The sequence below is a fragment of the Protopterus annectens genome, chromosome 13.part0 (assembly GCF_019279795.1).
Source record: "Protopterus annectens isolate FY-2018-M chromosome 13.part0, PAN1.0, whole genome shotgun sequence".
NCBI classification, from domain to species: domain Eukaryota; kingdom Metazoa; phylum Chordata; order Ceratodontiformes; family Protopteridae; genus Protopterus; species Protopterus annectens.
In genome coordinates this window covers 1043736682-1043757810 of record NC_056747.1, presented here as the reverse complement: position 1 = coordinate 1043757810, position 21129 = coordinate 1043736682, and the positions used below count along the sequence as shown (strand labels likewise).

Sequence of the window (21129 nt, the reverse complement as noted above, 5' to 3'; positions counted from 1 at the left end):
TTCCTGAATGGTTGCTTGATTGATGAACTCAGGAGGCAGTCAGAGGTGCTTATCTCTGCATCCTCACACCTGGCTTTCCATTACTCAAGATTCTTAGGTTCAGAAAATAATCACCAGAGGCTAAATTATTCCCTTTACTTTCCCTCCAACCAACAAAAAGAGAATCCCCAACATTCCTAGCTCTCAGTGGGATGTAGTAGCAGCAGCAGAGGCAGCAAAGGTGCTATGAAAGTGAATTTTCAAGGAGGTCCCACCAGAATAGCAAGGATTCACAGCTTATTCAAGTTTCTTTTTGTTTCTAAAAAAATGGGGACCTCAGCTACCTAAATTAGTTTGTCAAGCAAAAAACTTCCAGATGGTCACTGTATGGTCTGCCTTAACTCTTTGAGGAAGGATGACAGGATGTGCTCAACAGACCTGCAATATGGTTGCTACCACATAACGTTATGAAAGCAATGCAGAAGGTTTCTCCACATTTGGTTCTGACACAGTCCTTTCCAATTCAGAGCAATGCCCTTTGATCTCACCACAGCCCCCTGGGTGTTCACCAAATGGATGGCAGTTGAGACAACTTACCTGAAACTGCACAGGGTCTGCATGTTTCTGTATCTAGACAATTGGCTGCTTAATGCTCTCACCAGAGATCAGATGATTCAGTGCAGGGACATCTTGCTCCAATTCTCCCTACACTTAGGAATCACTATAAACTTGACAAAAAGCCAACTGACTCCAGTGAGGCAAAAGAGCTTATAGGGTGCCACTTGGAAATGACATCCCAAATAGCCAGGCTTCTGCAATCAAGGATCATTTCTATTCATCTTCAAGCCTTGCAAGTTCTTGCTTTACACAATTTAGCAGAAAGACAAACCATTCATCATATTGATCACTGTTGCAGTAGCTTAGCTATTTGGGTTATATCTTATCAATGATATAATAGCTGGCCAGCTTCCAAAGCTTCAGTGCACCTTCCACATGTCTGAACCATTAGTCAGCTCAAGATGAGCTGATTAAAAGGAGAGGTTTGGGCACCAAGCCCTCCAGGGCTTTCCAGCAGTTGAAGAGAGTGCTCCTTTGCAAACTTTCCAGGATTGATGGTCAGATTGTGCTGCTTCTTTGCTGGGCAAATAAGTTTCCTTTGGGGAAAATCTTTTACATTAAAAATATATTGCTTTAATATACTTTCCTACTTAGGAAAGGTATTCTTAAGCTAGGAGTTCATGTTTTAATTGACTGTCACTTAACTTAACTCTTCTTTTAAAGGAAACACACTTTTCCCCTTTCAGTTTAAAAGTTGTTTAAAGTAGTTGAAAATGTACATGAAGAAAATTTGTTTATTTTACTTTTTGGGTCTGCTAAAGTGTTTTAAAGTGATTTTTATTTTATTTTTATGTGAAAAATTAACTTTTTACTGGCTTATGCTGCTTATGCTGCTTATTTTTTGCAGAAAGAGGCACCATTTTCACCTTGACCATAGAAGAAACTACAGTTCCAACATCTGGTCCTTCTTCCAGCTACAAAATGAAAAAGTTAAGCAAATGACCTTTGTCACTACAGCAGGCTAGCAATTTGCCTTATCCACAGGTGGGTGACTCTGCTTACCCCAAAGCCCTCGGGTGTAGCACCTGCAGCCACTGTGTACTGGTGCTTTGTGCCTGTTGGAATCCCCTCAGTAATCAAGGGAGAGCCAGTCTTGATTATCCTAGGAGAGGAAACAGGGAACACTTCCTTGTTTGGTAAGAATATCTTGCCAATCCCTGGGGAAGCTGCTGTTGCCATTAATACCATTTTGACCCCATTCTTCTTGTCAAAAAGAAATGGAAAACTAAACATGTAATTACTCCTTCTCAAATTTCCTTAGCCAGGATTAGATTACTGGGTCTGGCTCAGTGTTTATTTATTCTTTTGTAAAAGACAGCGGGGAAACTCTTTTCCGGAAGATATTCCAGAACCCTTACCTATTCTTCCAGTTCTGTCAGGTTTATGTGTGTATCACTGCCTGCAGTTTTCCTGATATCACTCTGCTGCCCCTAAAAAGGCAAATGGAATCTATAAAGTTTCCCAAACCTGACCCAGCAGCTATATGTTTAGTTAATCCTACTGCTGATAAACATTTGGTTAATTTTAATCCTCTTCTTTCTGACAAGGATAGGAATATTATTGATAAGTATGGGAAAAAGTGCATACTTTTGCAACTTTGATTTTTAGAATTTTGATTTGTTAGACTCATATGTCAAAGTTTATTCTGAATATTTATAAAAGTATGAGGAAAGTTTTGTCTGCATTTTCTTCTTGTAAGCAAAAATCTGCCTTAAGTAATTTAGTTTCTTCTGTTTACAGGTCAGAACACATTGTTTACAGTGTGTCTATGACTCAGTTGATACTTCTTCAAAGGCTATGGCCACTGGCACTGTTTTGAGGAGGTTTGCTTGACTGTGTTTTCAGATTTTCCCAGATGATATGAAAAACGAGATTCTAAATTCTCCTTTGGATAGATATTTAGTTTTTGGATCCTCTGTTGCAGAGATTATCAAAACATGCGATGAAAGGGTAAGTTGATTCATGTAATCTGTAAGATTTTTCAGCCCTCCTTTTTCAAATTTTCTAAGGGATTTTCTAACCCTACATTCAATTTCAGCCAAAAAATAAAAATAAAAAAATACGGTGCCACCAAAGTGAGTAAACAGATGTTTAAGAAGAAATGGTGGTGGTGGTGGTGGTGGTGGGGGGGGCCATCCAAAATGAATTCAGGCCCCCCCAAAACCAAGGACAGTCCAAGTCTGAATGATTATTTAAGGGACCCCACTCCCACCCTGGCAGTCCCTTTTCCCTTCCAGAAAGTCTGAATCTCCACTTTTCTCTTTGTCAACAGATAGTTTCAGAGAAGTGCATTCTGAAGATCATTCATTAAGGTTACAAATGACAAGGGGAGGAAATACCACGTTTCCAGAGGTGATTCATAACTTACCAGACCAGCCGCCCCCTTCAACCCATGCTGTTTTACTGAGTGAAACAACCAGTTCCTCCTTCCCAGACTAGGAAATATTTTTATTCAAGAATGTTTTTAGTTCCAAAGAAAGAAAATGCTTGGAGACCACTTCTGGATTTCTCCTTCCTAAACTTGTTTGTGATACTGCCCATGTTCAAAATGCTGTGCCTTCACAACCTGTTACCTCTTCTTCTACATTTAAGTTTCTTAGTACCACTAGATTTAAATGATATTTATCATCACATCCCTATTTATTCAGGCTTCAGGCATTTCTTAAGCTTTTTTGTGTGTTTGGATCACATTATTAGTTGCCTGCCTTACTCTTTGCACTACCCACTGCACCAAGTGTGCTTAAAAGTGTCTACCTCTAGTTATAGCTAGTTGTAGGCTACAGAGTATCCACATTTACATGATTTGCTTATTTTTGTAGATTCTTTCTCAAAATGTCAGGGATCTCTCACTTGGGAGAGAAATCTCTAACACAAGCAGGGATTCAAAGAGAACATTCAAAAGTCTTTTTTGACTCCTTCACACATTGTACTCCTTGGGTGTCAGCAGACACCTCAGTTCAAACAGCTTTTCTTCCACAGAAAAGAATACATGTGCATCCAGACATATTTTAAGATTTTCCACTCAACCTTTAATCACTGAGAGGGAATACCTCAAAATTTTAGTTTCCACAGCATCTATGGTACAGCTGGCTAGACTTCACATGAAAGAATACAATGGTATGGTTAATTTAATGTACAAAAAAGATTTAGGATATTGGAAATGTAACTTAAATGTCAAACCTGATTGACAGCACATGTTTTGTTGATTGTGTAGTGGTCAAATTTTTTTTGGGGGGGGGTAATATAAATTTTATTTTACAGGCTGTATTCAATGATATTTTTTTAACTAAATCTCTAATTTTATTTAATATACCAATTCCTGCTTTGCCATGAGAATAAAATACCCCTTTTTATGGAGTATCTTAACAATAGCAAGAAAAGTTATTACCAAGAACTAGAAGAATGAATCTCCACCAACTATGAAAGAATTCATAAACATTGCAACTGAGGTATGTCAGTTTGTAATTATTACAATCAGGACTTACAAGATTTGGCTAAAATTTAAAGAACTGCTAGATAAATAGTTTTAATAGTTAAATAATTAATGTCAGTATTTGCTATATTTTAGAACTCTTGTACAGTAGACACCATTTGTAAATAGTTTTTTTTTGTTTTTTAACTATTTTTATTGATTGTTTTTATAGTTATGTATTTTTTCATATATTTCTATTATTATACATTGTTGTTTGTAAGTTAAAACTTTTAATAAAAATAATTGAGAAAAAAAAAGAAATGCAGTGCTGGTGGGCACAAGATCCCTTCTAGAAGATCTGCACAACTTCTACATTTACTTCCTGAGGGCTGACCACCTCAAATTTAAAGTGCAAATCCTATGTCTCTCTCTCAGGGCCCAGGCTTTACTGGACTGCAGAAACAAATTGGTATTACAGGATCTTCTCCCTGCCCAAGTGGGAGAACTGCATCCTCTTGCTTTTTCTTCTCTGTCAGTTTCTCCTCCTTCCAAGAGATTAGATAAACCAAAATTCTCAAAAAGATAAGGATAGATACATAGAAAAGATTATGGAGAAAGAGAAAGAGAAAGAAAATGAAAAAGACAAACAAAAGGGTAGACCCAGGAAGAGGTATCTGGCTCTAACTCCAGAATTGGCACTTGCACCATACAAGGTGCAAGAGCAGCAGAGCCGAACTCCATCTCCTCTTTGTCAGTTTTCCTTGGAGCTGGCAAGTCTCAGACTACATTCATCCATCCTGCAGCATCAATGTTTAAGACTACCTTTTGTGGCTTCCTCCCTCAGGTCCTTTCGGTTGACAAGAAGTCTTTCTGAAAACAAAGTTGATTGATGTGGAAATTTCTTTGGATTCAAGTTCAGATGGGGGTCCTCCCAGCACCCTCTCCTCTGAGGTCTCCTGGGCTTTTCCAGTCAGTTTCCACATTTTTTTTTTCTCCAGTCCAAACTTCAGTCCAGGGTTCCACAGTGCCAAGTGAATGTCAGGAGATAATCTTGTTGGAGCTGAGAGTGACTTTTGCTTTGGCTCAGGCTCCTTCTCATACCCTTGCATGCCCAGCTCTGTTGGATTGTGAAGGGTCCCAGAGCTGAGTGGTTGGGGCCAAAGCTTAGAGGTTAAGTTTGATGCTGAGGTTTTGGATTTATCTCTTCCCTTCTGTGCCTCAGCCTTAGACAACTCAGCTCTGATATTAGCTTTGGAAGTGAGTCAGGTTGGAGTGGAGGACATTCCTTAGGGTCTTCTGGTCCTGGCAGACCTTTTTTGGTTCCAATTTTGACTTCATCCTTCAGAGCTTTTGAAAGGGACTTTCCCAGATCTAGGGAGGAGGTGCCTCACACTGGCTCAAATCTGTGTTGACTCCCTTTGGATTCTGCTGCCTTGTCTGAACATCCCATCCATCAGGGACAGCCATCCTCATCCAGCCTCAAGGACCTTTGCTTATCAAGCCTCCATTCAGATTCTGAGGCCTCCCAGGAACACATCCTGGACAAAAGCCACAGGAAATATACATGCAAGAGGAGGCATGTCAGCTCTTCCCATGAGTCACTCACAGAAGATACTGAATTTGAGGAAGGGGAAGGGTCTACTAGGTCTTCCCTGGACAACATCTCCTTTTAAGAGATCCTGACATTCATGAAACAAAGGAGGGGGGTAGTCCTCCAAAGCCTCATCCCAAGAAGAGTACTGATTCCTAGAGGTATTTAGGACTGCTCACTTATGACCTGGGTGGTCCTGCCCACTGATAAATTCAAAGACCTGGTCTTGCTGTAATTCTGGAAGGAAGCTGACATGGTGGAGACAATTCCTAGACAAGCAGACAAGATACTAGTGCCTCCAATGAAAAGGTTACACTGGAGCAAGGATCCCCTAATTTATACTGTAGTGTTGGTGGCAGCCACAAAAAAAAAGAGTTTTCCAAAGAAAGCACTTTTGTCCATCCTCCCAAACATGCAGCCCAGAGTGTTGGACTAATCTGGAAAGTGGCCATATGCTTTAGTGACATTTAAACTTTGTGCACCTAATTGTGGCCATATGCTTTAGTGACATTTAAACTTTGTGCACCTAATTGTGGCCATATGCTTTAGTGACATTTGCACTTTGTGCACTTAATTGATACATATGACTTATTTCCAGAGGGACTTGACTAAAGAAATTTCTAAATCCCTCTCAGGTAACTTGTCTGCAAATATATAGAAGACAGTTGAATTCCAGCTATTTGCCCTACAATCTATATCTAATGTGTCCATGTGTCTCCTTGAAAACACTGCAGATGGCACTGCAAGAGCAGCAGGCATGGGCATTGCTATTAGTCAGAACTCCTGGATACATCTCTGTGACTTTGAGCAAAGTTTCAAGACATTTTTCATCACACCCCCTTTGAAGGGTCAACTCTTTTTGGACTCAAGATAAAAATATGCTCACCAGAGGCAAGCAAAGGCACAAGACTTTGCTATAGGGATACATTTTTCCACCCTCCAAAGGACTTATTTCCAGAACCAGAAGGGTGAAAAGAACATCTGGTTTTGAAAATCCCATAATTTTGCCCAGTATTCTTTTGATTACAGAGGTATCTGAGGCAAACAAGGAGAACAACTTGAATGCACATCACCCCTGGGGCAGAAGATGTCCTTGGAATCAAGGGTTTTGAGGTAATTCACCAAAAATCCCTTTCAGCATTCCTGAATGGTTGCTTGATTGATGAACTCAGCAGGCAGTCAGAGGTGCTTATCTCTGCATCCTCACACCTGGCTTTCCATTACTCAAGATTCTTAGGAGCAGAAAATAATCACCAGAGGCTAAATTATTCCCCTTACTTTCCCTCCAAACATCAAAAAGAGAATCCCCAACATTCCTAGCTCTCAGTGGGATGTAGTAGCAGCAGCAGAGGCAGCAAAGGTGCTATAAAAGTGAATTTTCAAGGAGGTCCCACCAGAATAGCAAGGATTCACAGCTTATTCAAGTTTTTTTTGTTTCTAAAAAAATGGGGACCTCAGCGACCTAAATTAGTTTGTCAAGCAAAAAAAACTTCCAGATGGTCACTGTATGGTCTGCCTTAACTCTTTGAGGAAGGATGACAGGATGTGCTCAACAGACTTGCAATATGGTTGCTGCCACATAATGTTATGAAAGCAATGCAGAAGGTTTCTCCACATTTGGCTCTGAGACAGTCCTTTCCAATTCAGAGCAATGCCCTTTGATATCAACACAGCCCCCTGGGTGTTCACCAAATGGATGGCAGTTGAGGCAACTTACCTGAAACTGCACAGAGTCTGAATGTTTCCATATCTAGACAATTGGCTGCTTAATGCTCTCACCAGAGATCAGATGATTCAGTGCAGGGACATCTTGCTCCAATTCTCCCTACACTTAGGAATCACTATAAACTTGACAAAAAGCCAACTGACCCCAGTGAGGCAAAAGAGCTTATAGGGTGCCACTTGGAAATGACATCCCAAATAGCCAGGCTTCTGCAATCAAGGATCATTTCTATTCATCTTCAAGCCTTGAAAGTTCTTGCTTTACACAATTTAGCAGAAAGACAGACCATTCATCATATTGATCACTATTGCAGCAGCTTAGCTATTTGGGTTATATCTTATCAAGGATATAATAGCTGGACAGCTTCAAAAGCGTCAGTGCACCTTCCACATGTCTGAACCATTAGTCAGCTCAAGATGAGCTGATTAAAAGGAGAGGTTTGGGCACCAAGCCCTCCAGGGCTTTCCAGCAGTTGAAGAGAGTGCTCCTTTGCAAACTTTCCAGGATTGATGGTCAGCTTGTGCTGCTTCTTTGCTGGGCAAATAAGTTTCCTTTGGGGAAAATCTTTTACATTAAAAATATATTGCTTTAATATACTTTCCTACTTAGGAAAGGTATTCTTAAGCTAGGAGTTCATGTTTTAATTGACTGTCACTTAGCTTAACTCTTCTTTTAAAGGAAACACACTTTTCCCCTTTCAGTTTAAAAGTTGTTTAAAGTTGAAAATGTACATGAAGAAAATTTGTTTATTTTACTTTTTGGGTCTGCTAAAGTGTTTTAAAGTGATTTTTATTTTATTTTTATGTGAAACATTAACTTTTTACTGGCTTATGCTGCTTATTTTTTGTGGAAAGAGGCACCATTTTCACCTTGACCATAGAAGAAACTACAGTTCCAACAGCTGGTCCTTCTTCCAGCTACAAAATGAAAAAGTTAAGCAAACGACCTTTGTCACTACAGCAGGCTAGCAATTTGCTTTAGCCACAGCTGGGTGACTCTGCTTACCCCAAAGCCCTCTGGTGTAGCACCTGCAGCCACCTGCAGCCACTGTGTACTGGTGCTTTGTGCCTGTTGGAATCCCCTCAGTAATCAAGGGAGAGCCAGTGTTGATTATCCTAGGAGAGGAAACAGGGAACACTTCCTTGTTTGGTAAGAATATCTTGCCAATCCCTGGGGAAGCTGCTGTTGCCATTAATACCATTTTGACCCCATTCTTCTTGTCAAAAAGAAATGGAAAACTAAACATGTAATTACTCCTTCTCAAATTTCCTTAGCCAGGATTAGATTACTGGGTCTGGCTCAGTGTTTATTTATTCTTTTGTAAAAGACAGCAGGGAAACTCTTTTCCTGAAGATATTCCAGAACCCTTACCTATTCTTCCAGTTCTGTCAGGTTTATGTGTGTATCACTGCCTGCAGTTTTCCTGATATCACTCTGCTGCCCCTAAAAAGGCAAATGGAATCTATAAAGTTTCCCAAACCTGACCCAGCAGCTATATGTTTAGTTAATCCTACTGCTGATAAACATTTGGTTAATTTTAATCCTCTTCTTTCTGACAAGGATAGGAATATTATTGATAAGTATGGGAAAAAGTGCATACTTTTGCAACTTTGATTTTTAGAATTTTGATTTGTTAGACTCATATGTCAAAGTTTATTCTGAATATTTGTGAAAGTATGAGGAAAGTTTTGTCTGCATTTTCTTCTTGTAAGCAAAAATCTGCTTTAAGTAATTTAGTTTCTTCTGTTTACAGGTCAGAACACATTATGTCTATGACTCAGTTGATACTTCTTCAAAGGCTATGGCCACTGGCACTGTTTTGAGGAGGTTTGCTTGACTGTGTTTTCAGATTTTCCCAGATGATATGAAAAACGAGATTCTAAATTCTCCTTTGGATAGATATTTAGTTTTTGGATCCTCTTTTGCAGAGATTATCAAAACATGCGATGAAAGGGTAAGTTGATTCATGTAATCTGTAGGATTTTTCAGCCCTCCTTTTTCAAATTTTCTAAGGGATTTTCTAACCCTACATTCAATTTCAGCCAAAAAATAAAAATAAAAAAATACGGTGCCACCAAAGTGAGTAAACAGATGTTTAAGAAGAAATGGTGGTGGTGGTGGTGGGGGGGGGGGCATCCAAAATGAATTCAGGCCCCCCCAAAACCAAGGACAGTCCAAGTCTGAATGATTATTTAAGGGACCCCACTCCCACCCTGGCAGTCCCTTTTCCCTTCCAGAAAGTCTGAATCTCCACTTTTCTCTTTGTCAACAGATAGTTTCAGAGAAGTGCATTCTGAAGATCATTCATCAAGGTTACAAATGACAAGGGGAGGAAATACCATGTTTCCAGAGGTGATTCATAACCTACCAGACCAGCCGCCCCCTTCAACCCATGCTGTTTTACTGAGTGAAACAACCAGTTCCTCCATCCCAGACTAGGAAATATTTTTATTCAAGGATGTTTTTAGTTCCAAAGAAAGAAAATGCTTGGAGACCACTTCTGGATTTTTCCTTCCTAAACTTGTTTGTGATACTGCCCATGTTCAAAATGCTGTGCCTTCACAACCTGTTACCTCTTCTTCTACATTTAAGTTTCTTAGTACCACTAGATTTAAATGATATTTATCATCACATCCCTATTTATTCAGGCTTCAGACATTTCTTAAGCTTTTTTGTGTGTTTGGATCACATTATTAGTTGCCTGCCTTACTCTTTGCACTACCCACTGCACCAAGTGTGCTTAAAAGTGTCTACCTCTAGTTATAGCTAGTTGTAGTCTACAGAGTATCCACATTAACATGATTTGCTTATTTTTGCAGATTCTTTCTCAAAGTGTCAGGGATCTCTCACTTGGGAGAGAAATCTCTAACACAAGCAGGGATTCCAAGAGAACATTCAAAAGTCTTTTTTGACTCCTTCACACATTGTACTCCTTGGGTGTCAGCAGACACCTCAGTTCAAACAGCTTTTCTTCCACAGAAAAGAATACATGTGCATCTAGACATATTTTAAGATTTTCCACTCAACCTTCAATCACTGAGAGGGAATACCTCAGAATTTTAGTTTCCACAGCATCTATGGTACAGCTGGCTAGACTTCACATGAAAGAATACAATGGTATCTGAAGTCTCTTTGGTCCCAGCACCAACGTCCTTTGTCTTTTCAAATCCCACTGCTGGGGTTTGTCAGAAAAGAAATCACTTGGTGGAGAAGGCAAATTTCCCTAAATCCTGGCTTTCCCTTCTACCTCCTTGTTCTGAAGCAGTCAATCTCCAGACATGCCTTGAATTTAAGTTGGGGAGCAGTTTCAGGAGGGAAACAAGTGCAAGGTGTGTAGGACACCAAGGACAGATGCAAGCACATAAATATAAAAGACATGCATGCTTTGATAAAGGCACTCGACTCTCTGAATCATCCTTGTTTCCTTGGTCATCTTCAAGTTGTTACAGTCATGTGGGACATCAACAAGTAAGGGAGAACCAGGATATACCCTTTTGCCAATTGGCCATGTTAGCTTGTGATGTAGCTTCACAGCACAATCTCACTCTACAGACATCCTACATTGTGTCAGAGCAAACTCGTGTGGCAGACAGGCTGAGCAGGAGAAGGGCAGATCCTCAAGAATGGAAACTAGATAAGGGATCTTACAAGATTTGATCCATCTGTGGGGAGTTCCTCAAGTAGATCTATTTGCCTCCTCTCTGAATAATCACCTGACAAGATTTTGCTCAAGGACTCCATGCAGGATGGACTGGAAGCCAGATGCCTTTTCCTTCCTTGGACAGGAATGTTCCTGCAAACTTTTCCACCCTTTCCACTGATATCCAGGGTGCGTCTGAAGATTCTGAAGGAATACTAAAAATCATTGCAGTGACTTCTGTTTGACCCAGCAACAGTGTTTCTACCTTCTTTTGGAAATGGCCAGGAATGATTACCACATGCTTCCTCAATGACTGGTTCTACTCATAAAAGATCAGGGGGGTGTGATACTCTCTGACTCAAAAAAACTTCATCTGACTACCTGGATGATAGGATCTTAATTCCCTTTAGGCACTTGTTTATTTGGCATATGCAGTGAGTACTAATGGAGACAATAAAACCTGCTACTAGAAAATCCCATATTAGCAAATGGAAAAGGTTATCTACCTAGTTTCAACAAAATCACTAGCACCCATTCACAGTTAGTGTTTCTCTAGTTTTAGATTATTTGTGTGAGTTACTATCTGATGGGCTTTCTTCATAGCCGGCCTTAGGCATAAGCCAACTAGACAGCCGCCTAGGGTGCTGTTCTAGCAGGGGCATTTTTCCAGTATTTATTTAGTGTAGGTAGACCAGGATGGGGGCACCATGTCTTGTGGGGTGTGGGGGCACAGTGGAGCCCTTTTGCCTAGGGCACCAGTTGACCTAAGGCCGCTTTTGGCTTTCTTACTCCTCCATCAAGGTTCATTTATCGGCTACTTCACCATGATTGCTCATGGATCCCCTCGTTCAATGCATTCACATGTAAAAATGCTTTTGAAAGGGGTTTTGCATAAAAGACCTCCAATTTTGTGTTATAGGATGTAACACTTGCTCCATTTGAACCAGCTAATCTGGTTGACTTGAGGTTCTTAACTTGGAAAACTGTTTTACTGATTGCTCTGACCTTTGCAAGAAGAGTATCTGATTTGTAAGCTCTTCTGGTGAGTCAACCCTTTCACATTTTCCACCGAGACAGGATTTGTTTTAGAAATAATCCTTCTTTTATTTAAAGTTGTCCAAGACTTTCTTAAAAGGAACTTTTCTATTTAAACCCCCTAACAAATATCCCATTCATCCTCGGGATATTACAATAATGCTTCCAGCCTTGACCAAGCCTGTTTTGAAGGAAAACTATTTTTCTTGTGGCTATCGCATCAGCAAGAAGAATTTCAGAGATCCAAGCTTTCTAATTTAAACCTCCCTGCTTGGTCTTTCACAAGGGCATGTGCCCCTTTTGAACTAACCCTAATTTTCTTCCTATGGTGGTTTCAGAGAACTTTCTTAATCAGGCTTTTAATTTACTGGTTGTCTTTCCAAATATTTCTAACAAAGGTGAATAGATCTTGTACTTGATGGATGGATGGAGATTCTATTTATGTCAGACTAAGGAATTCAGAAAAACAGATGAGTTTTATATTTCATATTCAAAAAGCTAAATTGAGGCAAGCTGTTTCTAAAGTCATGTTGTCCAGGTGGGTCTCTGATTGCATTGACTTTGTCTATAAGGAAAGAGGATTTGCACTTTCACATAAATGTAAGGCCCATTCAACTAGAGTAGTGGCAGCCATCACTGCTTTCTTTGCTAGAGTTTCCATAGATAAAATTTGTGCTTCAGCTATGTGGGCTACAGTTCATACCTTTCTGTTTCACTATAAGCTTAATGTGCAGTCAAGATCATGTGCATCTTTCGGCTCCCCTATCCTTTGGAATATTCTTCCTTGAGATCACCCTGGAGTTGTAACAGCTGGGGAATCTGTTCCATTCATTGAGTTGGATGGATAAGATAACATCATATATGAAAGTTGTGTACTTACCATAATGCTAGAACCATGTTGTCTTTATCTGTTTAGTTCAACATTCCTCCCTCCATCAACTTTGCCAAATTTGTCACATTCAACTCTCAACTGATTGATTGGTCCTGGCCAGGGCCTTGTTATACCTTCAGCCTTTGAGATGATCTTCCATGTTAGCAATACTGGTGGGATATAAGGGTTTTCTTGGGCACATCTTAGGGTATATTTAATATATTTGGACAAACCTGAACTGATGTATTTTTCAGAGCAGAAGCGTTTTATAAGTAGAGGATGAACATGAGCCCTGGCTCCAAAAGCAGGAAAAAAGGCAGGTTGCAGGGTTCATGTAATTCTAATCAACCAAAATATTGTTTATTTGTGGAGCTTATACTCATTTAATTCACTCATGTGATAAGAGGAAGTACAATCAATGTGAGAAATTTGGGCATAGAAGAGCAAATTGTAACAAGGTATGTAAAAAAAATGCATGCAGTTTGGACACTCTGGTTTGATTGTTCAAATATTTTTTATTTTTATTTTTATTTTACATTTGTTGACCAGGATAATCCGACTGGATGCATGTCCATTTTCAGCGGAGGCCTGGGGAGAAAAGCTCCAAGGGTAAGCAGATACAGCATTACATAATACCAGCATTACATATTACAAACAGACTATTTACAGAGATTACATAAGTAAGCAAGTTAAACAAGTTCCACAGGTTAAAGTTAATCCTGAGCGCAAGTCAGGATTAAATTAAATTACACAGTAAACTGGTTAACAGATTTTTACACATGATTCTGTGTCCATTATTCCATATTTAAAACTCAAATCTGACAGAATTTGAAATGTATATTATTAAATATTCAATACAGATCTGGTATGCAACAATACTAGTGTTTTTAACATTTATATATGCACAACCTCATTGTTATAGTTGTTTTTATATACTGTGTTTTTTATGGTTGGTTTTAAAAAAAGCTTTTTGTACAAATGAAAATGAGAAGGATTTTATGATATTTATTGTGTGTCTTTAAATGTGACAAAATTATTTAATTGGAGTCAAGTGTGTAATTAATTTAGTATTTAAACTGGTGTAATTCACTGTGTCTTTGTCTGATGAAGTCATATGTTTGAGCGTTTGGATATTGTGTGGCGTTAAATAAACTACAGGTTGTGGATTTGAGCATTGGAGCCTTATTGTGAGTTGTTTGTGATATTCATCACTAATTCTTCAGGTGGAGTTTGCCTTGGACTGTCGTTTTTATTTTTGTTGGTTTTGGTACTAGACTTCTTGCGTTGTTGGTTTGGTGCTATGGAACAGGGTCCGGGCAATTCCATGCACGAAGGTAGTGGTACCGGTGCGGGTGCAGCAGCCGGTGAATTATTTCAGCTTACGGGCCAGCTCACTCAGTTGGTTCAACTGCTTACTCCTATTGGTTTGGGACTTCAAACCATTATTTCTCAACAAAAAGAAGTTTTGCAAGCAGTAACGTCTCATTCTGGGTTATCGTCTGTGGTTTCCCCCGTAGTTGCTGATGGAAATGGTTCGGGCCAGCAGCAGTCGATGGAAGTGTCTAATAACCAGGAAGCTGCAGTCTTTTTGGATACACCAGCCGTTACGGGAAGGCGTTGAATCTTCAATTCCTGTCATCAACCCGTACCATTGCAGGATTCAGTGTCCGTTTCGGCATCATTCTCCGAGTGGGTTAATGCCAAACCTACTTTTACTTCCTTGGACTATCTACAGAGTACTTCTATGGAGAGTTATTCCTTTGAGGATAATATGCGCTTTTTAGAGGACACTCTGTACAGGTACAAGACTCTTGTTTTGGACAATATATATTTAACCGAATGTATTAAAAAAAGAATTGTGCCTAAAGGTTTAAGGGTGCATAAGTACCCTAACAACGTTGTACATGGCAGTGAATTTCATATGGAGTTGTTACAGGCCTTCGACAGGTGTGGACTTGATATTGTGAGGGCTATAATCAAGAAAAATGACAGTGAAATTAAAGTTTTAACAGAACAGATATTTAAGTGTAATGAGGATATTACCAGTGATTTATTATTCCAAGTTGAAACGCACAAAGCCAAGTATTATGAAGTACGTAAAAATATTGATAAACATTGTGATATTATTATTAAAAGAAAGTACAACAAGTTGAATCGAGACCTTAGGGAATACAGGGAGGGTAGACAATACCCTAACCCACCACATGCCAGGGGAATGTATTTTAAGGATTTTCAGTCTAACAATGATACAGTACCTAGGGAAGATAGAATACCATCTACACCAGTTTTAGGGGAAGTCAATGGTCCTACAAATATGGAGGAGCAAATTGAAGAATTTTTACCAAGAAGATCGAACGCATTCGAATCAGCAAGGGGACCTACATACCCTGTATATCCGATTTTTTCCCAAAGGAGGGACAATCGGAATCAGGGGAGAGGAGCAGGAATCAGGCATGCTAATAGGCAAAGGCATTTCTGTTTTGAATATTGGAGCATACCAGGTGTATAGTAAAATGGGATATCACATTTATAATTACAGTGAGGTACCAGTAACTGAGGCCTGTTTTGACTTATTTACTAAAGGCTTTAAATTTGTACCAGCTAGAGGTAGCCAGTTAGTAAATACTATACTTGATCTCAAAATGTTTATTCGGAAGCTAAACTTGCAACATCTGTTTGGTCATGGGCCAGTGGCTCCCAGCATGTTTTTAAAAAAATCTAGTATCTTTAACCCACCTTTGCATCCCCAGCTCAGTAATGTAGAGAACAGAATTGAAAAAGAGATACGTAAGGAATTATCCCATGCACATTTTGATTACAATTTAAGTGAGGAAGAAATTAAAATATTGTACGATTTAGCACACAATCACACTATTAGAGTGATGCAACCCGATAAGGGAGGGGGCACAGTCTTTATGAGTCAGTTATTGTATGAAAGTAAAATGGGGAAAATTTTGTATGACACTGACAAATATACTTTAACCTCCATTCATGAAATACATTTGTCCTATAAAAAAATTGATCTGACCATAAAAGACATGTTAGATCAGGAAATCATTGAATTTGATACTTTTTCATTCCTAGAAAATAACCATCCTAAAGTGCCCACAATATTTGGTGTGCCTAAAATCCACAAATGTGTGGAGGATCCACCTCTTCGGCCTATCGTGGCCGCACAGGGTTCCAAAACACATTCTCTCTCAAAGTTCCTGGATTGGAAACTTAAACAGGTTTGGGGGAGGGATTCGTACCTCCTTAAAGATTCCTGGGAATTTTTGCGTAGTATTACAAATGACCTGTGCAGGCCAAATCTTATGTTCTTAACCATAGATGTGGTTGATTTATTTTCAGTAATTCCTACGGACATAGGTTTGGAATGGTTAGAGGAGGCATTGTGGGAATGTGCTGGGATTAGTCACAATGATGTGAGTATAATTATTGGGCTGTTGGAGTTAGTATTAAAAAATAATTACATTTTTATGGTGAATATTTCCAACAAATTAAGGGGGTATCCATAGGGGCCAATTGTGCACCAACTTATGCAGACATCACATCATCATGGCCGGGAAAAGAAATTTGTTCATAAAAGTGGTTATGAAAAAAACTGGATACATTATTCCAGGTTTTTGGATGACATTTGCATTTTCTGGGTTGGCCCAGTGGAGACTATTAATGAGTTTATTACATATATTAGGGGTACAACGACCTTTTTAAAATTTACTTATGAGATATCTGAGGAATACGTTAACTATTTGGATGTTACGTTAACCAAAGATACATCAGGGTTTACTTCCACAGTTTATAGGAAGCCGACCTTTTCCAATAGTCACTTGCACTTCTCTAGTTCACACCCAGGGTTCCAAAAGAGAGGTATTGTAAAGGGACAGTTCGTTAGGGCCTCCCGTATGACCTCACAGGGCCCGCTATTTAATACTGAGTGTGAGAAGTTGTCCAAGATGTTTTTGGAGAGGGGATACCCCAGTTACATGATAAATTCTGTAAAGGAAGAAGTATTGAAAGGGAGATCTACTAGATTTAAGCCCATTTTGGGGGAAGGCCTTTCTAACAATGGGCGGGGTAATAACCAAACAGACCTCTATAGTAATCAGTTATTGTATATCACTGATTATAGTGGTAATATTGGTAATATTAGTAGGATCATAGACAAGGAATTCAAGTTTTTCCAGGAATTAACAGATCTTGGTGGATTTAAGGATATTACTTTTAAAACTGTATATAGGAAAGGTCTCAATATTAAGAGAATTTTGGAGCAGGATACTAAACCATTTTATCAGGAAAGTTCACGTAAAGGGACTTATAAGTGTGGACGGTGTTCACAGTGTAAATACATTTCCAACAAAGAATTTGTGTATTTGGAAAGTAGAAGTAGGAAGATTGTTTCCAAAAAATTCTACAATTGTTTATCCTGCGGGGTTGTCTATTTGGCAGTGTGCCAGGCATGCCAGGCATTCTATGTAGGGAAGACCAAAAGGCAACTCCGTAGAAGGGTATACGAGCATTATTACGATATGCAAAAATGTGACACCAATAATGCACTCTACAAGCACCTTACTACATGCTCTGGAGGAACTTTCTCTTTTTTTGTATTAGATTCTGTTTCTAAAGAAGCCAGGGGTGGACCTTGGGAGGTATTACTATCCCATAGGGAAACATACTGGCAAATTTTGTTAGAATCCAATAGATTTCCTGGGCTCAATGATTCTGTGTCCATTATTCCATATTTAAAACTCAAATCTGACAGAATTTGAAATGTATATTATTAAATATTCAATACAGATCTGGTATGCAACAATACTAGTGTTTTTAACATTTATATATGCACAACCTCATTGTTATAGTTGTTTTTATATACTGTGTTTTTTATGGTTGGTTTTAAAAAAAGCTTTTGTACAAATGAAAATGAGAAGGATTTTATGATATTTATTGTGTGTCTTTAAATGTGACAAAATTATTTAATTGGAGTCAAGTGTGTAATTAATTTAGTATTTAAACTGGTGTAATTCACTGTGTCTTTGTCTGATGAAGTCATATGTTTGACGTTTGGATATTGTGTGGCGTTAAATAAACTACAGGTTGTGGATTTGAGCATTGGAGCCTTATTGTGAGCTGTTTGTGTGATATTCATCACTAATTCTTCAGGTGGAGTTTGCCTTGGACTGTCGTTTTTATTTTTGAAGATTTTTACACGTTACACATGTTACACATATTAACAAATAGATGCAGAATTAAATCATCTATGTACTACAGAAGAATTGAGGGAATTCCTTCTTCTGCCAAACCTGATGTTATGATTAGTGATAATATACACTCGGCTGAAGATAAAGAAGTAAATCACTGTAATGCCTGTTTAGTGGATGAAACAGGTGGTGGTGTGGAAGAGGTTGGTGAAGATCTAGACACAGATGTTAGTGATGGGATAGAAGACAAATTTAATGCAAAAGGCAAGCAATTAAACAACCAAAACAAGATGCAAAGAACATTTTCAGAAAAGGAAAAGTGTAATCTTCCACTATTTATTTGTACAGTTTTGTACTAGATTACAATATATATATTCTGTCTTTTAGATATGCAGAATTTACTTGATGTACAAATGTAAGAAGTTGTGATATGGAATGCTCTATTTGTTTGGTCCTTTGGACAAGATATTTGTTCTGGCATATCTGTTTGCAAATTTTTGATGTTGTAGTGAGTTGACTAGGTAGACTTCTGGTGTGAGATATTAAGACATGCAGTATGAATTCTTTGTTCAATAGTACTGTAGTGAGAGAAGAATTGTTTACTGTTTTGCAGATATTTATTCTGTTTAATATGCCAATAATTTTGTGAGTGATTGTAACTGCCATATAAAAAACACAGAAAACGCTTTTTGATGATTTTTAAATTAATTGAGGTTCTTGTTCATCATGGAAGGCTCTACTTATAAAAGAAGACATTTGGTTAATGAAATTTATTATTTTTCCTGTTTTGATTCATTCTTCTTAGGCCATGCACAATTTTTGCATGCCATATAGCTGATCATCATACTTTATTGTTTCTGCAGGGTTACATACAGAATTGATTTTCAAGGTAAAAAAAAAATCTTAATGACCGGATTTTTGATACTGATACATGGAAGACAGTGTTATTGCAGCTGTGAACCCATCACATTTCTTTAAATAAATTTAGTGATTCATTGACCTCCTGGTGGTGTTTTTCTTTTTGTATGTAATAAACCTTTTAAAAAGTATATATTTAAACAAAAAGATTTATGGAATGCTAAATAAAAACAGATTTATTTGTCAGCTTGCAAAAACTTTGAGAATATTTTGTCATCCAAGAGAGATGAGGAATATCTTGAAAAGCAAAGTTATGGGATGGATTTAGTAAAGAAAGGGTTCAGATTTTGTTTCAGAAAAAAATATGTAGTTCAGAGATATAGACAAGAAATATTACCACTGGGATGTAAGAATATTAAACTAGAGACTTACTTTTATGTGTAGCATATTAACTTCTAGGGTTGTTAGTAAATACTCAAGATATATTATTTCATTTGTGGAGGATCATGTCAGGTTTATTTTTTTGATGTTTCATTCCTGTAAATAGTAGTCTATTGATGAATAAATTCAGGAGGAAAATACGTTTTTGGAGCTAAAGAGTACTTTACTAGAGTTAAATAATGTTTTGAAATCTGATAATATGTATGTCTTAGGGCCCTGCTGGCAATGTATTTTATAAATCAGTGATAGAGAAACAAAAAAAGTATACTTTTAAATGTACTTAATGAAATGTTGTTTGGCAGTATTACACATGAACACCTACAATGCAGTTATTAAATTTCTTCATAAAGAGAGGAAATTGACATGCTTTACAGAATTGGAGGCTGAGTACTCTAACCGGTAGACATTATAACATTTGCTGTAAAATGTTATATGAGAGGTTGAGCAAAGTATTTTGTCCTGCATTTTATGATGGATGTTTGCATGAAAGCTAGAGTCACTGATGTACTTAAACCATTAGTCAGGGGGATCACTACCTTCATATGACACATCAAAAGCCTTTGATTCAGTTAGACATATCACTTTATGGGGTATTCTAGATTCTTGTGGAATTAGTCAAAAAATATTGAAGGCAATGAAAGATATATAACCCCTAACATGGGTGCAGCCATTAGTAAATGTATATCTCAGAGAAAAAAAGACTGTGTTAGGAAAAAGGTATTAAAAAGGTATTAAACAAGGTTGTTCCCAAGAGTTTTTACTCATTTTAATTATGAATATGTAACTTCAATAATTTGTGCCTTGTTCTTAGGCTAGGTGGTAAATTCATGCTAATATACATGTACCAGCCTTTCTTTCCTATGCTGATGACTTGACTATTACTGTTAAGATAGAACAATGGCTTTTTGTTCTGCTTAGATTAATGACATCCCTACTAAAGTATATAGGTTTATGTTTTAATATGTCCAAATGCCTTAGAAGTATATCTGTGTTTGAGGATATTCAGCTTGTTACTAGTAATATTAAAATATTTGGTGTTACTTTTGGGGATATAAAGCATTTTTATCACAATGAGATGCTGTGCTATGGAATATTTAACAAATTCAAGTGTTGGGCATGATTCAGGATGATGTTTTAGAAAAAAAGAGTTGTATTACATTCAAATATCCTATGGAACTGGATTATAGTAGAGAAAACTTGTTATTGGGAATTTTCTTTATTTTTATCAGAGAGCCTAAATTAAATCAGGTGAAAAGAGAAATATTTTTGTAAAAGTGAAGAAGATGGTTTTGAGTTGATAAATCCTGTAATTTATTTAGCTTCTTGACACTTGAAGCAGGTGCTTGATAAAATTAGTCCTTCACATAAAGATTATTTAGACTGAGATTTTGGGAAATATAAATATTCTTGGCAGTCTTGTTTTAAATGTAAGAGAAGGACAGAAATGCATTTAATTACGAAAGAATACATTGGATTTTGTTCTATTTTACTCAAGATCTTTCTTGGAAGTTATGGTATAAAACTATTATGGATCAGCACTTTTATGATAGACCCTGGCTCTCCTTTGATAAGAAGTATCATAATTCTATTGTTGCTCATAGGGAGAGATTTAAACAAGTCTGAAATCCAATATTTCCTGTGGTAATTAATGATAAATAAACTACTGGTTAGGTCAGATAAGTATAAAATATTAGAACAGAGATTATGTAAAATATGTTAGGCTGAGGAAACAATATCTCATTAATTTCTTGAATGCCCTAAAA

The 21129-nt window shown here is 37.8% G+C and overlaps 1 protein-coding gene across 3 annotated transcripts in view; it reads right to left on the bottom strand.

Annotated features, from left to right (window-relative positions):
• IKZF3 (IKAROS family zinc finger 3) overlaps window positions 1–21129 on the bottom strand; it is a 414014-nt gene that overhangs the window by 187394 nt on the left and 205491 nt on the right. Inside the window, exons 5-6 of one of the 3 annotated variants that reach the window (XM_044055473.1) lie at window positions 8804–8839; window positions 8522–8539 (exon numbers count right to left, since the gene is read on the bottom strand). In XM_044055473.1, the coding sequence (XP_043911408.1) occupies window positions 8522–8539; window positions 8804–8839 (54 nt within the window). Of the gene's footprint in view, window positions 1–1242; window positions 1269–8521; window positions 8540–8803; window positions 8840–11955; window positions 11986–21129 lie in introns of all 3 variants that reach the window. The other 2 variants (XM_044055471.1, XM_044055472.1) reach the window with 2 other exon arrangements.